Source organism: Eretmochelys imbricata, chromosome 9, assembly GCF_965152235.1.
Source record: "Eretmochelys imbricata isolate rEreImb1 chromosome 9, rEreImb1.hap1, whole genome shotgun sequence".
NCBI classification, from domain to species: domain Eukaryota; kingdom Metazoa; phylum Chordata; order Testudines; family Cheloniidae; genus Eretmochelys; species Eretmochelys imbricata.
Window position 1 is genome coordinate 16,307,846 of NC_135580.1, and position 19,570 is coordinate 16,327,415.

A 19,570-nucleotide genomic window follows, 5' to 3' on the forward strand; every position below is an offset into this window, starting at 1 on the left:
ACTATTAATCACTTTCCACATGATGCCTCTCTCCGATTATCTTGCTTATGGGATGTGGAAGTGGCCAGGGGTTCTTTTGCAATAGAGGTGAAGCTTGCATTATCTAAGAAGCAGCCGGTGAATTGAGCTGATATTGGATCCTTGCAGAGTTTGGCACTTGGGAGCACTTTCATTTTTACTCTGTGTAATGATATAATCAGTAGGATTACTGAGGAGATGAACTGGGGAGGCCTCAGTGTATCTTCTCCTGTTATGCTGTTGACATACAGTGTATGGAAAGGAGATGTTGGTAGTCAGAGAAAGGAGCATCCCTCTCTCCCAGTCCATACTGTCAGGAATCATGGTCCACAACACAGCCAGTCTGGAAGCATGGCCTGCAGCAGAGCTGGTCTCTGGGCAACCTAATGAGAGCGCTGGCCTGTAGTAGGCTGCATGATTGGTTGGAAGAGTCAACAGACTGGGTCTTTAGCCCAGCAGCAGTCCAGCAGCTGCTCAAAACATTGACCCGTGATTGCAATAGCTCCTGTGTCTGCTTGTTCCCAGCATTCCTCCTGCCCTACTTCTGCATTGGCCCCAGCTTTGCCTTGCTCCAGGTAACCTGGTCTTGACCCTCAGATTCCTGAGTTTGGCATCTGGCGTCTGACTTCAGTTCTGACTCTTGGCTCCAATTCCTTACTTGTGACTTCAGCTCTGGCACCTGGCCTCTGACTCCTGTTCTAACCACTGGGCACACCACCCAAGTCCTAGTCTCTGACAATCTGAGCAGTCTCAACACAAATAATAAGAGAACTATAGCTGATATAGTGAGCCTGGATTCTTCAAAGGCCAGTGTCTCTCTCATGGAGATAATGGGAGCCTCATACCTTGCAGGCCCGGGATGCCAGGCCTACAAGTTTACATCAAGGATTATATAAGGTCCCGCAATTTCTATGCCCATACCCAATAACCCACAAGCAAGACCCTTAGGTCTCCTCCAGCTTCTGCCCATGCCTCCACAGCCTTGGTCTACTGTATCAATGGATTTCATTGTGGAACTGCCATGCTTCCAGGGGCACTCCGTAATCCAGGTTGTTGCCGACCTCTTAACAAAAATGGCGCACTTCATCCCACACTTTACTGTTCTTACTGCACAGGAGACAGCTTGGCTCTTCTTGGGAAATGTATTTAGCTACTGCTAGGCATTTTATCAGACTGGGGTCCCCAGTTCATCTCCCAGTTCTGGCAGGAATTGAGCTCATCCACCTATTAACTGCAGACTAAAGGGCAAGCAGAGAGTCATCAAATCCTGGAGCAGTATCTCTGCTCCTTTCTGAGTTTCCACCAGGATGACTGGCTTCCTCTGCTGTGCTATGCCGAATTCACATATAACAATGCAATCCACACCTCGACCCCACACAGCCCGTTATTTGCAAACGATGGCTTTCACGCCTGCTTACACCGAGACTTAGCCATGAGCCGCCCAGAATTGGCTGCTGTTGATTTAGTTTCCCATCTACACCGGGTGCATTGGGAGCTGAAGGAACACTTGCAATCCACTAAAGAAGCCTATAAACACTATGCAGATTAAGACTGTCAGCCTGTTTCTAATCTGGCCATAGGGGACAAGGCGTTGCTGTCTTCCCAGAAGCTGCCTGACTAGTTGGAAGAGTCAGCAGACCAACTCTTAAGCCCAGCAGCAGTTCTTTGGTTGCTCGAAGCATTCTCCCACAGCTCCAACAGCTCCTGTGCTTGCTTGTTCCAGCCCTGCTCCTGCCTTGCCTCACTCCAAGGAACCTGGTCCTGACCCTCGGCTCTGATTTCTGGCTTGGGCTCTGGCCTCTGACTCCAGCTCTGACTTTGGGCTCCTGCTCCTGGCTGTTGACACATGCTCTAACCACTAACCCTGATTCCTGTTCTGCCCACTGAGAACAACCACCTACGTCCTGGTCTCTGACACATACCTCCCCATTACATTACTCTGCCACCTATTCCTCCACATTCGCTGTGAAATATTCTGTAATCAGCTGCATATTCTCGTTTGCCACTCTGTCAATGAGCTCCAGAAGTTGGCTGGGGGACTCCAGTTTCATCAGCCTTGGCTGCTGTAGTTAGTGCCTGAGCTTGAATAATAGGCAGATTTACTGGAACTCCTTTGAGGCAGATTGAAATGAGGCTGTCACTGACTGGACTGTATCCTAGTATTTATGCAGATACATCCTTGTCCAAAAGAAATGCTGTTTCTCTCTCAGCTGTCCCTTCTGTCCTTGTATACGCAGCTAAGTCTTCTCTGCTGGAGCTTATAAACTGACCTCAAAACTGCCACTGAAAGTGTATGCAGGAGGGGAAAGTGTAGTTGTTCTGCTTGGACCTTTAGATATGCTAGCTGGTCATTCATGATCTAAAAAATTCTTCACAGGCCTTACATTCTTAGGAGAAAAACCGTGTCCTTTAGAAAGTCTACTTCCTAATTTTGGGTTTGCCATATTAGTCTCTCTAAGACCCCAACTTCAGAGTGAGTGGTTCATTTGTATCAACTTAAAGGCTCCTGGAAGAATTTTATGATCCATTTCTTACTTGAAGAAGAGTTAATGATTATTCCTTTCACATATACATGTACATTTTTTTTATTTTAGAAGCTGATTTCCAACACAGGCTTATGCACACACTAATTTGCTCTTTGTACAGTCTGATTTCAATAACACATGCATTGCATTTATACCTGGATTGGCTGAAACAATTGTATTTCCATCTGGATGAGCTGAAAGCAACTGGATTTTTTTTCATTTCTGGATTAGCAACACACCTGTTGTCCACAACGGAGGACTAGGTGCTGGATTTATTAATTTCAGAACAAAACAAACCACCTTCTTGCTGCCATGTTCATTGTTTCTTTCAAATCTAACAAAAGCATTCCCGGTGTTTTTTCAGTATTGAAGGTAAGGACATTTCTTTCAGTGGGAATGCACTGCAGAACATTTGCGCTGGGATCTTAACCCCCTTAGAGCTTCTCTTCTTCAGATTCATCTGCTGGAAATGCCCTCTTGAATCTTTGTTTTCCCTTTCAGATTTAAAAGGAATTGTAATATAAGTTGTCTATTGGTGTCTTGAAAATTCATTTACCGTATTGTCTGCTTGGTAACTTGGATTCCTCAAGACATCCACTAGCCTAATATATTTGAAGGAGGAGGGTGTTTTTGCATGCCTGGGTCCTCCATTGCCTATTGCTGTTTTTGTGGGTCTTTCTCATCTTTCAGGGGTTGGAACTGCCACTGCGAGATTTCCTGATCATATGATCAATTTATGGTCTCAGATTTTGCAAACACAACAGTCAAATGACTGCTGTTGTAACATGTTGCAAAAATACATATTCTTGTCCAATTATAATCTCTTGCAGTAATGCCAGGTTCTGCCTGCAGTAAGCTTTGGCAGGGTTGAGGGACTGCTTTCAAGGCAAGTGTAAAACTGTCTGTAACCTGTATAGCCACTTTGAAAGGGTTGTTCAAATCAGTACCAAGGCATTTCAAATACACAATGAAACGAAAATTGGGTTTGGTCTGGCTAACAGTTGCGAAACTATCACTGAACTACATTTGGAGAGATTCCAAGCAAACAGTTCAGTTTAGGCTCTGGGGAAGGGATACGCTGTTGGGTTTCGCGTGAGTTTGATTCTGTTAAAATCAAAAAAGGACTTGTATATTGGGGAAGACATTTGTATGTAGAGGGCCAAGTTCTCTGTGGGTGTGGGCTGGTACAGCTCCACTGACTTTAAACAACCTGCTTTCTCAAATTGGCAAAAAACGGAGTGGGGCTGGTTTAGAATTTGGATGCTTATTCATGAGGCAGAATGATGCTCCATTGGTATCACATTGGCCAACCTCAGAACTTCGACCCAAATGAGACTCAAGTATAAAGTGGCAGACAAAGAACTAATGGCTTCTGGGAAGATCCTTTTTTAGTCTTATTGTTATTTTACCTCTCCTGAGAACAGCACCACTATGTTTCCCACTAATATTGCCTACAATGTTGAGAGTTTTCTTCTGCTGCTTCCAGACTGTCCAGCAGCTCCGCTCTGTGCTCTGTTTGTGCTACAGAAACCAACTGGGGTCTGAAAGGGACCAGAGGGGGGAAGGAGTCTAGAGAGAGAAAGGAAAAATAGAGTAAGATAGGTAAAAGAAAGGTGGCAAAGAGAAGTAGACCAAGGGATGGAGAAAACTGCAGCATGGAAGCAGCACAAGAGAGAAAGTAGATGAGAAAGGGAAAACAGAAGAGAGAGGTAGGAAATCTGGCCTGCCAGAAATAGAGCCCCTAGTCAGTGTCGAGGAGCTGGTGTCTTCAGAAAAACAAGGTTAAGCAGTGAGAAGAGGAGGGGAAAAGAATCAACTGACTAGACCAAAATATGGAAAGGACAGAGAGAAGGGACAGTGCACACATTACATTTTCTCTAGATTGGATTTATTTTCAAAGACAGATCTCCCTCGCCATGCCACTTTAGCTTCTTTTTTTGGCACCTTTTCTTTTCTACCTCTTCTTCACCCCACCCACCCTCTCTGCATGTCGTCTTTCTTTCCATCTTTCTTTCTTCTGTCTTTCTGACTCAGCTGCAATGCCCACTTCTGTCTATAGTTTCCTGCTGGGTGTGCTCTGTTGCAACCCACCGGGAGGCTAGGCAGCTTCCAGCATCCCCCACCCCACTCCCAGCCTCCTTTTGTCTGGAGCTCCAAAATTACCACTTCTGAAATTGCCACTTTTCACCCCACTGATCTGCATTGATAGCAAGGAAATGCAGAAAAGGGAACATTGGTTAAACATTTTCCTTTTCAAGTTTGCCCTAATATGGAAGTCCTTATTGAATCCAAGCATCTGGTGCTCAGTGTTAATGGGTATAAAAGAGGTGCATGAAACAATGTACTGATTAGAAATACAGGAAAATGGCTATACAGGTGACTTGGGTGTAGAATTGCGGGGAAGTGAAGCAACTTGTGTTCATTGATTCTCCTGTTGTGTTGCCTCAGGTAGAGGAACGTTCTCGACTCAACCGGCAAAGCTCCCCAGCAATGCCTCACAAAGTGGCTAACAGAATATCTGATCCAAACCTGCCTCCTCGTTCAGAGTCCTTTAGCATTAGTGGCGTGCAGCCAGCTCGGACACCACCCATGCTCAGACCAGTGGATCCACAGGTATGGTACTTTGGTCCTAGGTCCCTGCAAGTTTAATTACACCAGGAGGCTGGTGGTTCTGGTAAGAGAATCACAACATTTGTGGATTAAAAGGAAACAATTTCTTAACACATGGGTTTCTCAGCTCTAGATTTGTTTGTGAATAAGAGCAGCATCTGCATTTACACTACATGGAATAAAAATAAAAGGATTACAGCTCTCATGCTGCCAAGTATAGTATGATCATTAGTTGAAGACAAGGTTTCTTCTCCCCTCCATAGTATAACTTAGCACTGTTAGGTACGTTATGATGTTTTTTTCCTTCCTTTGAAGCATCAGGTATTGGCTGCTGTTGGAGACAAGTTAAAGGACCTAGGTGAACCATTGGTCTGCTCCAGTATGACAGTTCCTTTGTTTCTGATGGGACCCTTTTTATCCAAAGTGAAACTGCAGAGCCTGGTACAGTAGGCCTAGTATGGCTCAGTGTTTAGGGTTATCGGAAAAAGATTTTGCATCTTTTCCTTCAGTGTTTTTTTTAAACATTTAGTTAACATCAGTCGCAGTCATACATCTGGAAAAACCCAACCACGAGTTCCAAATATACACTTTCACAAGACATGGTAAGGGTGTAGCGATCGGGCCCAGTTCTGTCCCAGAAAAGCAGGCACAACTCCTGTGGAGTGAGGGCTCGAGGGGTGTGTCTGCTGTCAGCCCTCGATATAAAATCTTTGCCCCAAGTTTGTATGTGGTTTCTACAGGAAAATCCACAAATTAACTGAACTCCATCCGCATTCCGGTATCTGCCTCTGCTAAAGTCTTTCGTACCACCTGGTGAGTCAGCAGTGCAACGTGAACTTTAACTTGCTATGTGAGGAAGGCCCTGCAGCATACTTTTATTTTTTCAGCTGGAGTCCAGAATTAAACAAACAATAAACATCCCATCTCACCTCAGTCTTTTCACTGACAGAAATTAAATATACTTCGCTTGCCGCCTTTAAAAGTTTCCAAACCTTATGCTTTTTTAAAAAAGTGACTGGCATTAATTGTCTGTGACTGGCATTCATTTTTTCATTATTAATATGTTACTGAAAGACTTTATCATTTCACGCACAAAACCCCATATAAATGTGTGTGTAAATTTGTTATTAATTGTTGTACACTGGTAATAGAGGATTCCATTTTATGCTTTTTCAGAGGAGCCCTTGGCTAAATCCCTCCAGGTCCTGTAAGTGTGAAGGGGTTTAGCAAGGCCACTTGCAGATTTTATAAGGTTTTTGGGAAGCAGCTGTGACCTGATGTAACCTAGGCATTCTCGGATGGATGAGGTGCAAGTGCCATCCTAACTGTTGCACTCCTAAGACTTGCAAGAGAGAGAGTCCTTAGGTCTATTGGACAGGATGCTATCTAGCCAGACTGTGGAGATTCACACCATTATTGCTTTTTTGTTGTTTTTTAAAGCCATCAGTGCTTCAGACTTTCTGGAGACTGAAGCTGTTTCTTTGCACTTATTTTTTCCATCATTTTTTCTTTCTTTCTTTCTTTTTTTTAATTAAAAACTCTAGGAAATTTCATACCAAAATCATTAGGGTAATGTTAAAGTTGTATGGCTAAGAACTTAAAAAAACAGGAATGCCAAGTTAAGGTTTCTCATGCAACCTTAATTATGCTTCCTTGTGTATTTGAGGTTATAGAAAAAAATACATGATATATTTATATTGTATTATTTGAGAAATAATATGTGATCATGTATATGAAGACTATCATCATGCATATACAAAAGTAGTCAGAGTAAAGTTACATGTGCAACCCTAACTTTGGCATTTTCATGACTTTAGAATGCTGAACTGTGCAAACTTAATGTTCTTTTAAGAACGTTTTCGTATGGAGTTTGTGTAAGAAGCCAGAAAGACCTGAAACCAAAACACAGTGCAGATTTCAAACCTAGGTGTTTTTTTTTAAATACATTAGAACTATTGAGATTTTTTCAATTTTTTTTTAAAACATTTTATGCTGATGGTTTTGTTTTGGCTTGGTGCTTAGATTCCACATCTGGTCAGTGTGAAATCCCAAGGAACCTCCTTGTCTGGCTCTCAGTCACTGCACGAACAACCCGCAAAGGGAATGGCTGGGTTTCAGGAGGCTCTGACGGTGACCTCTCACCGCACTGAGATGCCAAGGCAGAACTCGGACCCCACCTCAGAAAACCCTCCTCTCCCCCCTCGTGTTGAAAAGTTTGACCGAAGTTCTTGGTTACGACAGGAGGAGGACGTTCCACCAAAGGTAACATTTGTATTGCTCCTAACATCGAAAGCTTGAAAGAGGCAATCTCAGAGCTCATCCCCTCAGCACTGCTCAGCGCTGCAATGCAGGGGACAGACTTTTGGGGCTTCTTTCTGAACCGGTGGAGTTCACATCCTGTTAAATTCAGGGACTGGTCCTGTGCAGTGCTGAGCATCTCCTGCATAATTGTAAGCACGAGGGTGCTCAGGACTTCAGAGATGTTCAGCAGTTTGCAGGTTTGGCCCTCAGCTGATATGCAGGTTTTTTTCCTATTACCACTATATGTGTGTAAGTCTTGTGATACACTGCAAAGAAAATTCTCAAGCCCAGGCTGAATCCAGAACAAATCTACATCTATTTTCCCTTGGGGGAAAAAAAATGCTTTCTGCTTAAATTGAATAATTTAGGAACATAAAATTTGTCATACTCAGACCTTTGGTCCTTCTAGTTCAGTGTCCTGCCTCCAGTTGTAATCAATACCTGATGAAAGATTTGTAAGGGCTCCAGCAGCTTTATACCTTCAATGACATTACGGCAGCATCTGGCAGTACCTCTTTAATTAAGGCTCTTCTGTTACAGTATTTCAGTTGCATTGTTCATAAGCTTCTTTGCAAGGGATTGGGGGGGGGGGGTGAGGGAATGAATTATAACTTTACTGTTAAAAATTTTCCTGAAATGGAATCAGCTCTAAGCTCAGGAGCATATATACAAAGAGAAAGGTATTGCAAATTGATTAGAGACATTGAAGTAAACAGTATTTTTCCATGATTTAAATGCAGTTTTGCTGTGCTCCAGCAAATAATCAACTTGCATTTTAAAATAAAGTATCTGCTATTTATGTATGGGAGCCATGATGTATTGTGTCCGCACATAATACTGTTTACACTTTTGGCAACCATCTTATTGAGAGGATCCATTAGTGCTTATCTGAGGGGAGAGTAAGCTGGCAGTAATTTTTAAATGATAATCCTTTGGTGAAAACACATCTCTTGATGCTAACGCTCTGACCAGTTACCGTGCAGTGTCTTGCCTTTCCTTACTAATGTGATTCAGAAGATGTCAGCTGCCCAACTCTGGCAACATCGGCTACCCTCCAGTGTTTTTGGAATCCAATCAGTTGAGATTCAGACCTGGCACAGGTTGCATGTTCTACTCAGAGTAATGGACAGCGGTGAGCTGCCTGATCATCCTATCGGTGTTCTTCAATACTATTATGATTGGGAAGAGCTGCCAACTCTTCTGGAGGACTTGGCAGAGATGGATAGGAGTTGTTTTGAATTGTCTTCATTCATTGTCTACCAAAAGGTTACGAAGAGTAATTGCTGTCCTCCCAGGGTTCTCACTTGCAGAGTCTCTTAGGGCCAGTCTTGTCGCCCCTCTGTTCAAACAGTATGTAAGGATATTGTTGGAGCTTGTGAGATGGGTATCAATAGCATATTGCAGACACTGTGGCCCATTTCTTTTTGCTGATCCAGGGCGAGCTGTTTCCTTGCTTACCTAGTATTTGCTGGAGACATTACAGGGACATGGATAAAAGCTAGCAGACTTTTGGTTGTCATACCTGATTGGACCATAGGCCTTTGTGGTCCAGTGCCTTGTGCCTGAAAGTTTTCAAAACCAGATGCTCTAGAAGAAGGTGCAAGAAGCTCAGAAAAAGACAACTAGGGAATAATCTATCCATGGAGGAGGTTTCTTCTTAATCTAATCACTTATTGGTTGCTATGCCCTGAAACATGAAGACATCGCTCTCTCTTAGCCTAAAATAATTTTTTTAACTATCTAACATAATATGTGGATCTTCCCATTATCAGAGCAATGTCTAATCCTTTTTTGAATCCTACTAAGCTTTTGGCTTCTGCCTCATCTTGTGGCAGGGAGTTCCACAGGTAAGCAATGACCTCAGTTCTTATTATAGGGCCGAAGTATTGCGTAACATCCTGTATGATACTGATGTGTAACAGGCACACAGAGAGCTCAAAATTACAGTGGAGTGAGTCAAGGTCAAGGTTCTAGCCTTGTGTAAAAAGGTGCTGAGTCCAGAAGCCCTTATTTACTATGGAATGTTGTTTGTTCTGGGATATCTGAGGTGATCTGTCCTAATTTGAACATCTGGTTTTCAGTGACATCTGGCTTTCAGCTAATTGTACAGCTGAAATGACTGAGGCCAAAAAGTCATGTGACTTAATCAAGGTAGTTGAATGGCTCAGCCTGGAGTCCACACAGGGGCCTTCCTTCTTCCCATCCTTTGTCTTTGACCACTAGGCCGCATTACCTCTGTGGTATTATTACAAGTAATTTATTTTTACCTGAACAAGTAGCTCTAAGAGCTGCTACATTGAGCTTTCTGATTAGTCCAGATTTTAGGACTGTTCTGTTTTGAATGTGTTTTTTGTTAATTTTGGTGCTCACTGCTTGATATTAACACCTGCTTTTTTTAGACTTCAGGCGACTATACAGTTGGGAATGGCCCTGCTCTACGAGGGATAAAATAAATGACTTTTCAGGTCTTTCCTGTCTCAGACATCTATGATTCTTTGTACGTGCCAAGAACTTTGTGTTTTATAACTGCTGTAAATATTTCATCTCTCTCAGTGGAAAAGTAATTACATATCCAGCTCGAAAACCTGCCGAAACCTGATCTTCCCCCAAATGCATGAAGAGAATATCCAAGTTCAATTGTACAGTCCTAATAGCTGTGACGCTTTCAATTTTCTTTCAGGTGCCTCAGCGAACAACTTCCATATCCCCAGCACTAGCGAGAAAGAACTCTCCTGGGAATGGTACTGCGTTGGGAACTAGATTAGGATCACAGCCCATCAGAGCAAGGTACGGAAGGCCATGTGGGAAAGGGAAAAAAATATTAATGAATCTGTCTGTTAGTTTTATAATTTTCTTCCTGGTGCCCTGGTTTGTGAGCCTCACAAAGGAAGCGGGGTCACTGGGTCATGAGCCAGTGCCCACTGCATTCAATGGATGGATTACCACAATCTATATACTGCTGTTGCGGGAAACAGAGAGTCTCATTGTAACAAACACCAAACCAATGATTTTAGTAAAACTCCTAAGATGCAGTCCTTAGTCGTCTTGTCAATAAATCTAGTCAAAATTTAAAAAATAAAGCACTCTCTGCTCTCTTTTAACATGGATTTACTGATAAACTACAATCGCTTTGCATCTCCACCATAGCTCGATGAAGTTTGAGATTTGCATTAATTAGAATTGTACAGCATCACCAAAGGCTGTGAACATTTGGCCTCTGGGACTCCTAATATTATCTGTGCAAAATCCTGATGAGTTGAAATGTCTACGTTCTTGGACTTTCCAAGATTTATAGCTGGATGCAGAAGATACTCTGGACTCTCAGCTACTGCTATTGTCTTGATTGGGAATTTCGCCATAACTTTAGTGGAAGCAGGATTTGGTCCTCTCAACTCCTTCCTGCTGCACACTGAGGGTCAAATTCTGCCTAACTCAGTGATGCTGAGGGGTGAGCAGAGATGGTCATAGATACATTCTCCAGTATCCCTGCTAATCAGAGCAGGATTCCATCAGCAGTGCAAGGGACTGTGTGGGGGGGAGGACTCTGCATTGTTATTGTTATATTAAACCCTAATAAGGGTTTAATCTGTCTTAAATTCAAGTCAATGACAAAATTCCCATTATGGTAAATGGGTCCTATAGGAACAGTGTGTGTCCCTGGCTAGCATGTGCCACTGACATTAAGTAGTTGGGGACTAGACAGTTCTGTTAGCCCAGGTTGGCCTATTAACCATTCCAACTCCTGACACTCCCAGGAAAGATCCTGTCCTAACTTCCCCTGATCCTCACTATAACCTCTTCTCCCTTTCCCCTTGTGCACCAGGACAGCACATTATAGGATCTAGCCCTGAGCTTTTTAAAACAATAGAAAATGCAACAGGTTCAGTCATAGCAGAAGCAAAAGAATGAGCTTAGACAGGTGAGATCTTGTCTTTGATTTGCAGATTGTGATAGTATGATGGGCAGAACTCCAGATCTCTTCAAATGAAATGCCAGTTTAAATCTCAGGATAAATATCTGTATTCCATATATCTTTGTATTATGGAAATGTTTCATGTTTTCTTTATTTTGTCCTCTTAGGATGAGGTATAAGGCTTCAAACTAGATGTTCCTAGGTAGGTTATTCTCAGCCAAATTACCAATAGGTCATGACTTTCAGCATAAGCTTTTCTTCCCAGCCAGTCTGATTCACTCTGCAGCAGCACTGCATGCTGTATAGCAGGCTCAGTGTAAGGTGGGTGCTAGGGTAGCCCAAGAAATATGTATTGCCAAATTGTTTTAGAAAAAATTCTCTTTGTTATGAGCAGAAAGGCCATTTACCTCTGGGTGTCACTGGGTGGACTGGGCTTTTTAAGAAGGAAGTGCTCCAGCCCTTCCGGGCCTGTTCAAGAGCCTCAGTAGGGGATTGATAGAGACAGAAGTTCCCTGTAAAGAGCCAGAGGGGAACAGGAAGCAGGAAGAAGCAGCTGTGGCAAAGAAGATCTGTAACGAGCAGGAAGCTCCTGCCAGAGACCCTGCCTGGGAGAAGGGTTGGAGCCAGGAAGCCGGAGCTGGGAAGCCAAAGCCAGAAAGCTGAGCTCCCACTAGGAAGGACAGGGAGTAGCAGCTTCATGGGGAACAGATTGAGACAGAAGACAAGCTTTGAGTGTGGTAGAAGATGCCAGAACTGAGTATGAACTTATGATGTGGTGATGGACTTCATTTTGGGACTCTGAGGACTGTGTTTGAACTGTTTCTGGTATGAAACCAGCCCCAGGCATGGGTGGTGGTAGCCAGGAGAAAGACCTTGTGGAGTTCTTAAGGGACCCTGGAGAGGGAAAAGAGAGGTAGGGTGCCATAGAGCCACCTCTGACCTTCAGGGGGTGCTCAGAAGGTGGCCAACCCTGCTACAGTTTGCTTTTAGTCACCTCCATTACCCATGGCCAAAGCATCCTCAGTTTCCCAGAACAGAATCTCTCGCTATTATTTAACTATGCCCTAAAGGAAATTTTTTTAGAAGCAAGGAATATTCCAGTACATAGTCATGACACGAGGAAGAGCCAGCACTTAGAATAACAATGATACCATTGGACTGTTTGACTAAAGTAAGGGTATCCAGTTTTTCTATCGGACTCAACGACCTGACCGCAGTTGGTATAGATCAGGGATCTAAAAGTCAAATCACCACGAGGGCTGCATGAGGACTAGTACATTGGCCTGAGGGCTGCATCACTGACAACCACCCCGCTGCCCCTGGCCCTGCCCCTGCCCCTTCCCACCTTTCCCACCTCCATTCCAACCCCTTTCCCAAAGTCCCCACCCCAACTCTGCTCCCATTCCAATCCCTTCCCCAAAGTCCCAACCCCAACTCCACCCCTTCCTGACCCTATTCCAACCCCTTCCCCAAATCCCTGCCCCGCCTCTTCTCTGCTTCCTCCCCTGAGCGTGCGGCTCCCTGCTCCTCCCCACTCCCTCCTGGAAAGCGCTAAGCGCCTACAGGAAGTGTCTCAAGATAGGCAGAGGAGCGGGGACGTGGCGCACTGGGGGGGAGGAGGGGCAGCAGGTGAGGGGAGCTTGGCAGCTGCAGGAAATAACTGGGAGAGGGGTGGTGGGGGCGTGGGGAGCTTGGCGGGCCGCAGCAAATATCTCCACAGGCCGCCATGTGTTTGAGACCCCTGGTATAGATAAATGTGCTGTTGCTAAAGTTTTAAAAGAAGTTTCATCAACTAACCAGATAACATCTGAGCCAAGACAACACCAGCTATACTGCATAATGTAGAATTCCACAACTGTTCAACTGCAGTTACAATAATGCCAAAAAGTATATTAAATTAACCATTCAATCCAGCAATAACATTTTTGTATCTTCTCTTCTTGTTCTTTCATTCCCCACTGCTTTTCTGGATTCCTTCCAGCTTTGTATAAACTCTAATTTTGTATTCAATATTATTTTAATTGTTATTCTATTGTAACCTATATGGTGCATTTCCATCATAGGATTGCCAACTTTCTACTCATACAAAACCAAACACCCTTGCCCTGCCCCTACCCCACCCCTTCTCTGAGGCCCTGCCCCCCACTCACTCCATTCCCCCCCGTTACTCACTCTCCCCACCCTTACTCGCTCATTTCCACACCCTCACTCACTCGCTGGCTCAGGGGTTTGGGATGTGGGAGGGGGTGAGGGCTCCAGATGGGGGTGCGAGCTCTGGGGTGCAGCCAGAAATGAGGAGTTTGGGATATGGGAGGGGGCTCTGGGCTTAAGCAGGGGGTTGGGATGCGGGAGGGGGTAAGGGCCCTGGCTATGGGGTGCAGGCTCTGGGGTGAGACCAGGGATGAGGGGTTTGGGGTTCAGGAGGGGGCTTCAGGCTGGGGAGTGGAGCCAAGGGGTTCAGAGTACGGGAAAGGGCTCCAGGCTGGGGTAGGGGGTTGGGGTGCAGGGGGGGTTAGGCCTCTGGCTGGGGTGAAGACTCTGGGGTGGGGTTGGGGATGAGGGGTTTGGGGCATAGGACAGCGCTTCAGGCTTGGATTGAGGAGTTTGGAGGGCAGGAGGAGGATGGGAGTTGGGACACGGTGGGGGGGTCTAGGGGTGCAGGCTCCAGACGGCGCTTACCTCAAGAAGCTCCCAGAAGCAGCAGCATGTGCCCCCTCTGGCTCCTACATGGAGGCACAGCCAGGCATCTCTGCATGCTGCCCCATGGGCCAGTGCCGCCCCCTCAGCTCCCATTGGCCGTGGTTTCCAGCCAATGGGAGGTGCAGAACTGGCAGTTGGGGTGGGGGGCTCCGCACCTGTGCCTAGGAGCCGGAGGAGGGGACATGCCGCCACTTCCAGTAGTCGCGTGGAGCCACGGCATGCAGGGAGCCTGCCTTAGCCCCGCTGAACCACCAACCGGACTTTTAACGGCCTGGTCAGCTGTGCTGACCGGAGCCATCAGGATCCCTTTTCAACCGGGCATTCCAGTCAAAAACCAGACACCTGGCAACCCTATGCACAGAAAGCTACTGTCATTCTGCACAAGCATGTTAATATTGCTGTTATCTTCTTAATAACTTCCTATGCAAAATCAAGGTACACTGGACAGTAATTCTACATAATATACATCCAAGACAAAGTCCAAATGAAACTGATCCTGCAAAGAAATCATTTATGGCAATGGGACTTTGCACAATAAATGCAATTTGTGCTGTTTTGACCCCTAGCTAAATTATTCAGGATCACGTATATCTCATGTGTTATGATGCTTATGCTGTGCATTTGATTCCAGATTACATATTATATAATGCAGAAGTATTGCACATGTTGTTGTCAGTACTCAGTCCTACTTGAACTGCATGTAACAAGCTTCCACTCATTTACAGAAAGACTTTGAATAATAAAATCAGTTAGCAGAAACATTGTGTGAAAAGGTATTGTACTATGCTGCATGAACATATTTTCTGTTGCCATTTAAGTGCCAAGGATTAATTCCATAAAGATACGAGAAACCCTGAGAAATGTTGGTTGCATCTGTAAATCAAAACCACTTTTTTTTTTCTAATTTAAAACTCTGCATGTGTTTGAAAGAAACAGTGAGATAGAAAAAGAGAAATGATAAAGCTGGCAACTTATGTGTCAGATTTCAGCCTCTTGCCATTTGAAATGGCTGAGATATGAGACCATGAAGATCTGGGAATGTTGATGCCCAGCAAATATACTTTGCAGTCACATTGCAGATTTTAGCAAGGGAACAAATATTACAGAAAAATAGCTAATCTGCAAGCCCCTACTTTTTAAAACAGAATATTTTTAAACATTTAAAATTAAGTAACTTTTAAATTGCAGTTTTTGATTTTGTTCTGTTTTTGGAGTTAAGGTCAGTTGGTATACATTTTGCATAGCCCCATTGACTTCAGTGGCTGAATGGTGATGATATCAGGGTTAGCTCTGCCATACCTGGATTTTCCTAGGGCAAAAAATTTCTAAAGCCAGTAAAATGTTTGTTGGGGCTGTGAGGACGTGACCAATTCCAGTTTGCCTAGCATAGCAAAAGCTTCTGTCTGGCCCTGGCTGCTGTGTCAGCTAGTTGTCTTTTAGTTTCTGGAAACTACTAGTTAATGATACCAGGAAGCATCTGCAAAAGCACCTAAACTGCTTTTCAAATGTGCCTAAAGTCAGTTGGATCTTGTCTTCACTAGGAAAAAAGGTGTATTCTCAACTCAAGTTAGCTAACACAAGGTAACTAACTTGAGGTGAAATCCTAGTGAAGACAAAACAGTTGTCAGTTTTCATTCATGATCGCAGGTTGAGTTAAAGGTTGTGGGGGAGCAGAGCATTTGCCTTGATCTGCTCATTAAAAGTACAAACTGCCTTGTCTTCACTTGGATTTTACCTCGTGTTAGTTACCACATGTTAGCTAATTCGAATTAAGACCACACCCTTTGTCCTAATGCAGATGCATCCTTAGTGGTTTACCAGACTAAGTCTCAGGGCTTGTCTTCACTACTGGGGTAAGTCGAGCTAAGTTACACTACTCCAGCTACCAGGTTTCAGAGTAGCAGCTGTGTTAGTCTCTATCTGCAAAAAGAAAAGGAGTACTTGTGGCACCTTAGGGACTAACAAATTTATTTGAACATAAGCTTTCATGAGCTACGGCTCACTTAGCTGGAGTCGACGTAGCTTAGGTCGACTTACTGCAGTGTCTTCACTGCGCTGCATTGACGGGAGACGCTCTCCAGTCAATTTACCTTAATCTTCTCGGGGAACTGGAGTGCTGGAGTCGACCGGAGAGCGCTTTGCCATCGATTTAGCGGATCTTCACTAGACCCACTATATCGACACCTGCTGCATCGATGGCCGCAGCGTTGATCTCCTGGGTAGTGAAGACAAGCCCTCACTGTCTTGCAATGGAATGTAAGCTCCTGAGTCACGTAGGCACTTTTGAAAAGTCACTTGGATGAAAATTTTACCCAGAATGCTTAGGCTCTGAAATGCACAGAATTATACAGTACTAAACTTTCCACAGTCGTTTTGTCATCTTGTATTGCATGTCACCATGGTAGATCTGACCCTCTCATGTCAACTTTGAAAGGACCTGCTGCTTCAATAACACTAACCTGTTATATTGCTTCCAACTGAATGAAGACTTTCTCCCAACTCTCCAGAACAGTTACCCCATCTAACTGCAATTTTCCTTCATTCTGGTGTGCAACAGTAACCCTGACCTGAGGAGAACTGAGCCCGTCATTGAGAGTCCCCTACAGAGGACCAGTAGTGGCAGCTCCTCCAGTTCCAGCACCCCGAGCTCGCAGCCTAGTTCCCAGGGAGGATCCCAGCCTGGTTCCCAAGCTGGCTCCAGTGAACGTAATAGAGTCAGAGGTGAGATGACTTCTTTTTTAAGCTTTAGGCCCTGATCCTGTAACCTTTCTCCACTCCTTTGGCAAGTCACTTTACCTCCCCTGGATCTGATCTGATCTCATGTGTGTGAAAAGCTGATTTAAATAGATCCACTGAAGCCATGGAGTTGCACCTGATTTTAGACAACTGTTTTTTTCCGAGATTAGGCTCCTCTCGTACACCTCGGTTTTTTCCCTTCTAACATGGAAATGATACTTACTCACCTTTTCACAGTGCTTTCAGATTGTCTGCTGAAGTGGCTATGTTTGTACAGAACTTTATTTATTGTCCAAAACCCTCATAGACCTGACTTAGCATTTTACAAGTAAAGTGACTACAAGTTTTGGTCCAATATTCTGTATGTATGTAGTTGTAAGATCGTCCTATAGAAAGAAATATCATCACCTATTCTAGGGATTCTGTTGTAGTGAAATATAATGAATTCCTCATTCACTTTTTTTCTTCTCTAATCCAAATTCAGCTTTTTTTTGGTGTTTTACTTCATTTGTGTGCAGAGAGCATTCCAGGGCATAGAGAAGTGAATTAGCTCCAAAGCCATTTCTTCTAAAAGTCTTTCAGAACAGAACCATGTTTACACTGGGTTTACCTTCCTGGCTGATTTGTTTCCTGGCATCTTATAGTTGTTGAAAATCTTCTTTTTTCCCCATCTAATCGCAGTAGGAGTTGCCAAAGCACATCCAGCCAGTTTATCTATATTTCTCTCACAGCCCTGGAGTATAAATCCACAGACTAAAGCACATTAAAACAAGTGCTGCACCCATGCTTTGAATTTTTTATGACTTGACTGTAAGTTTATGCAATATGTTTGTAGCCAAGTTGGTCCAAGGATATGAAAGAGACAAGGTGTGTGAGTTAATATGTCTTTTATTGGACCAATTTCTGTTGGTGAGAAGGACAAGCTTTTGAGCTTAGCTGAAGAAGAACTCTGTGTAAGCTCAAAAGCTTGTCTCTCTCACCAGCAGAAGTTGATCCAGTAAAAGACATTACCTCACCCCCACCTTGACTGTAAATTGGCATGTCTCTTGTTAAAATAATCACTCCTCTAGGTAGTCAATAAAAGTAATTTATCAGCAATTGTTCTGTTTTTGGTTTTTAGTTAATGAGGAATTCTGCGAGTAATAATGTCCTTGCTATATCAGATAACACAGTGCTTCCAATTTATCATATGCCCAGCTCCTCTGCAGAGTGAATGTTTCTTTAATAGAAAAAGGACAAGAATGTTGAGAGTGCCATATACGGGGATTAGGTTTAGTTATAAATGCTCTTGCTACACTGAGAGAGGACAATGCAATAGAGCTATATCGTGGAGAGCCCGTTTCAAGTAAACTGCATAGCAACAGGCTTTACAGAGTCACGTAATACAATTACAAATTAAATAAAGTGATGGCTGAGGGAGAGAGGATTTGAGCTGTTTTCAGCCAAGCGGTAGATGAAGTAGAGAGAAACAAGAAAGGATTTTCCAAACAAGAGGAAACAGATGCTGTAGGAGTGAAAACCATGGCAAGATAGTTTGGCGTGACAATGCTAGACTACATAGAGTTGTGATCAAATCACAGCTCTGGGAGATCCTTTTCTGACTTTGCCACAGTCTCACTCTCTGGCCTTGGGCAAGTCACTCAGGGCCAGGCTGTCCATGACACTTATGTAAGGGTACTGCAAGAGCCAGGGACCACCTCAGTCTGAGCTCAGGAGCACAGGTACTTCTCGCTCTCTCTCTCTCTCTCTCTCTCTCTCTCTCTCTGTATCCCAGAAGTTGCAAGTCACCACTAAAGGAGACTGTCCATGGGCTGTCCCCATTCTTTACGGGCTCCCTACCACAGGAAGGTGCAGCTTGCTTGCTCTTTCTCTCTCTTCACCAGGGAGCTCAGGTGGGATTGTGCCTCAGCCCAATCCTTTCCCACGCTCTTGCTGCAGCTGGACATTTCTGTATCACTCCACACAGGGCTCTGCCAGTGTGGCACAACCTTACTCTCTGTAAAGTGAGAACACCGTTTGCCTACCTCTGGATTAGAGGTTGTGAGGCATAACTCACTAAAGTGAGTGAGGCACTTTAAGATCTGAGATAGAAGGGGCTCTAGAAGTGCCACGTGCTGTTTGATGGTTTGTTTCTTAGACAAGCAGAGGGATCAGACAGGGAAGCAGAGAGACTGTGACTGGATTATGTGTTTTTAAAAACATGGAGGATCATTTTGAACTGGATCCTGAAATGAATGAGGAGCTACTAGGTTTCTCAGAGGTGCCATTGTGCACAGGTGCGCAACATCATTCTGCGTATCCTACTGCCTGGTGAAAGTCTTTGATCTCCCACTAACAACGGTGATTTGTTTTTGCCCAGGAAATGCCAAACCTGAAGGGTCACCTGTGCTCCCTCATGAGCCATCTAAGATGAAACAGGAGGACAGCAGGGATGTGACACGACCAAGCCGACCTGCTGTGAGTCTTAAATTATGCGTTGGTAGAATTTGCCATGTTTTCATTAATGGCAATCACGCAGCCTTAGGAACCCATAGAAAGAGGCGAACGCAGTCCCATCGCCAGTTCTGAGGTTCTAAATCTGCAGTATAGCAATAGTCCGTGGGATATATTAATGCATAGAGATTGTATGATTTACAATGGCCCCAGGCAAGAGAAGAACTTCAGCACAGCTTAATTTTACGCTTTGATGGATTGGGGCCAGGGTTTGTATATAGCACAATTTCACATTGTGTTATCGTAGGGTGATTTTTAGAGCAACCTTGCAGAG

General features: G+C 44.2%; 1 protein-coding gene across 3 annotated transcripts in view; it reads left to right on the forward strand.

Moving 5' to 3' along the window:
- The window catches only part of TNIK (TRAF2 and NCK interacting kinase), a 305,023-nt gene that overhangs the window by 245,089 nt on the left and 40,364 nt on the right, over nucleotides 1–19,570 (forward strand). For 2 of the 3 annotated variants that reach the window (XM_077825854.1, XM_077825855.1), the window contains exons 15-19: nucleotides 4,992–5,156; nucleotides 7,176–7,415; nucleotides 10,135–10,241; nucleotides 16,625–16,788; nucleotides 19,163–19,260. In XM_077825854.1, coding sequence (XP_077681980.1) covers nucleotides 4,992–5,156; nucleotides 7,176–7,415; nucleotides 10,135–10,241; nucleotides 16,625–16,788; nucleotides 19,163–19,260 — 774 coding nt within the window. The remainder of the gene's footprint in view (nucleotides 1–4,991; nucleotides 5,157–7,175; nucleotides 7,416–10,134; nucleotides 10,242–16,624; nucleotides 16,789–19,162; nucleotides 19,261–19,570) is intronic. The other variant, XM_077825856.1, reaches the window with a different exon arrangement.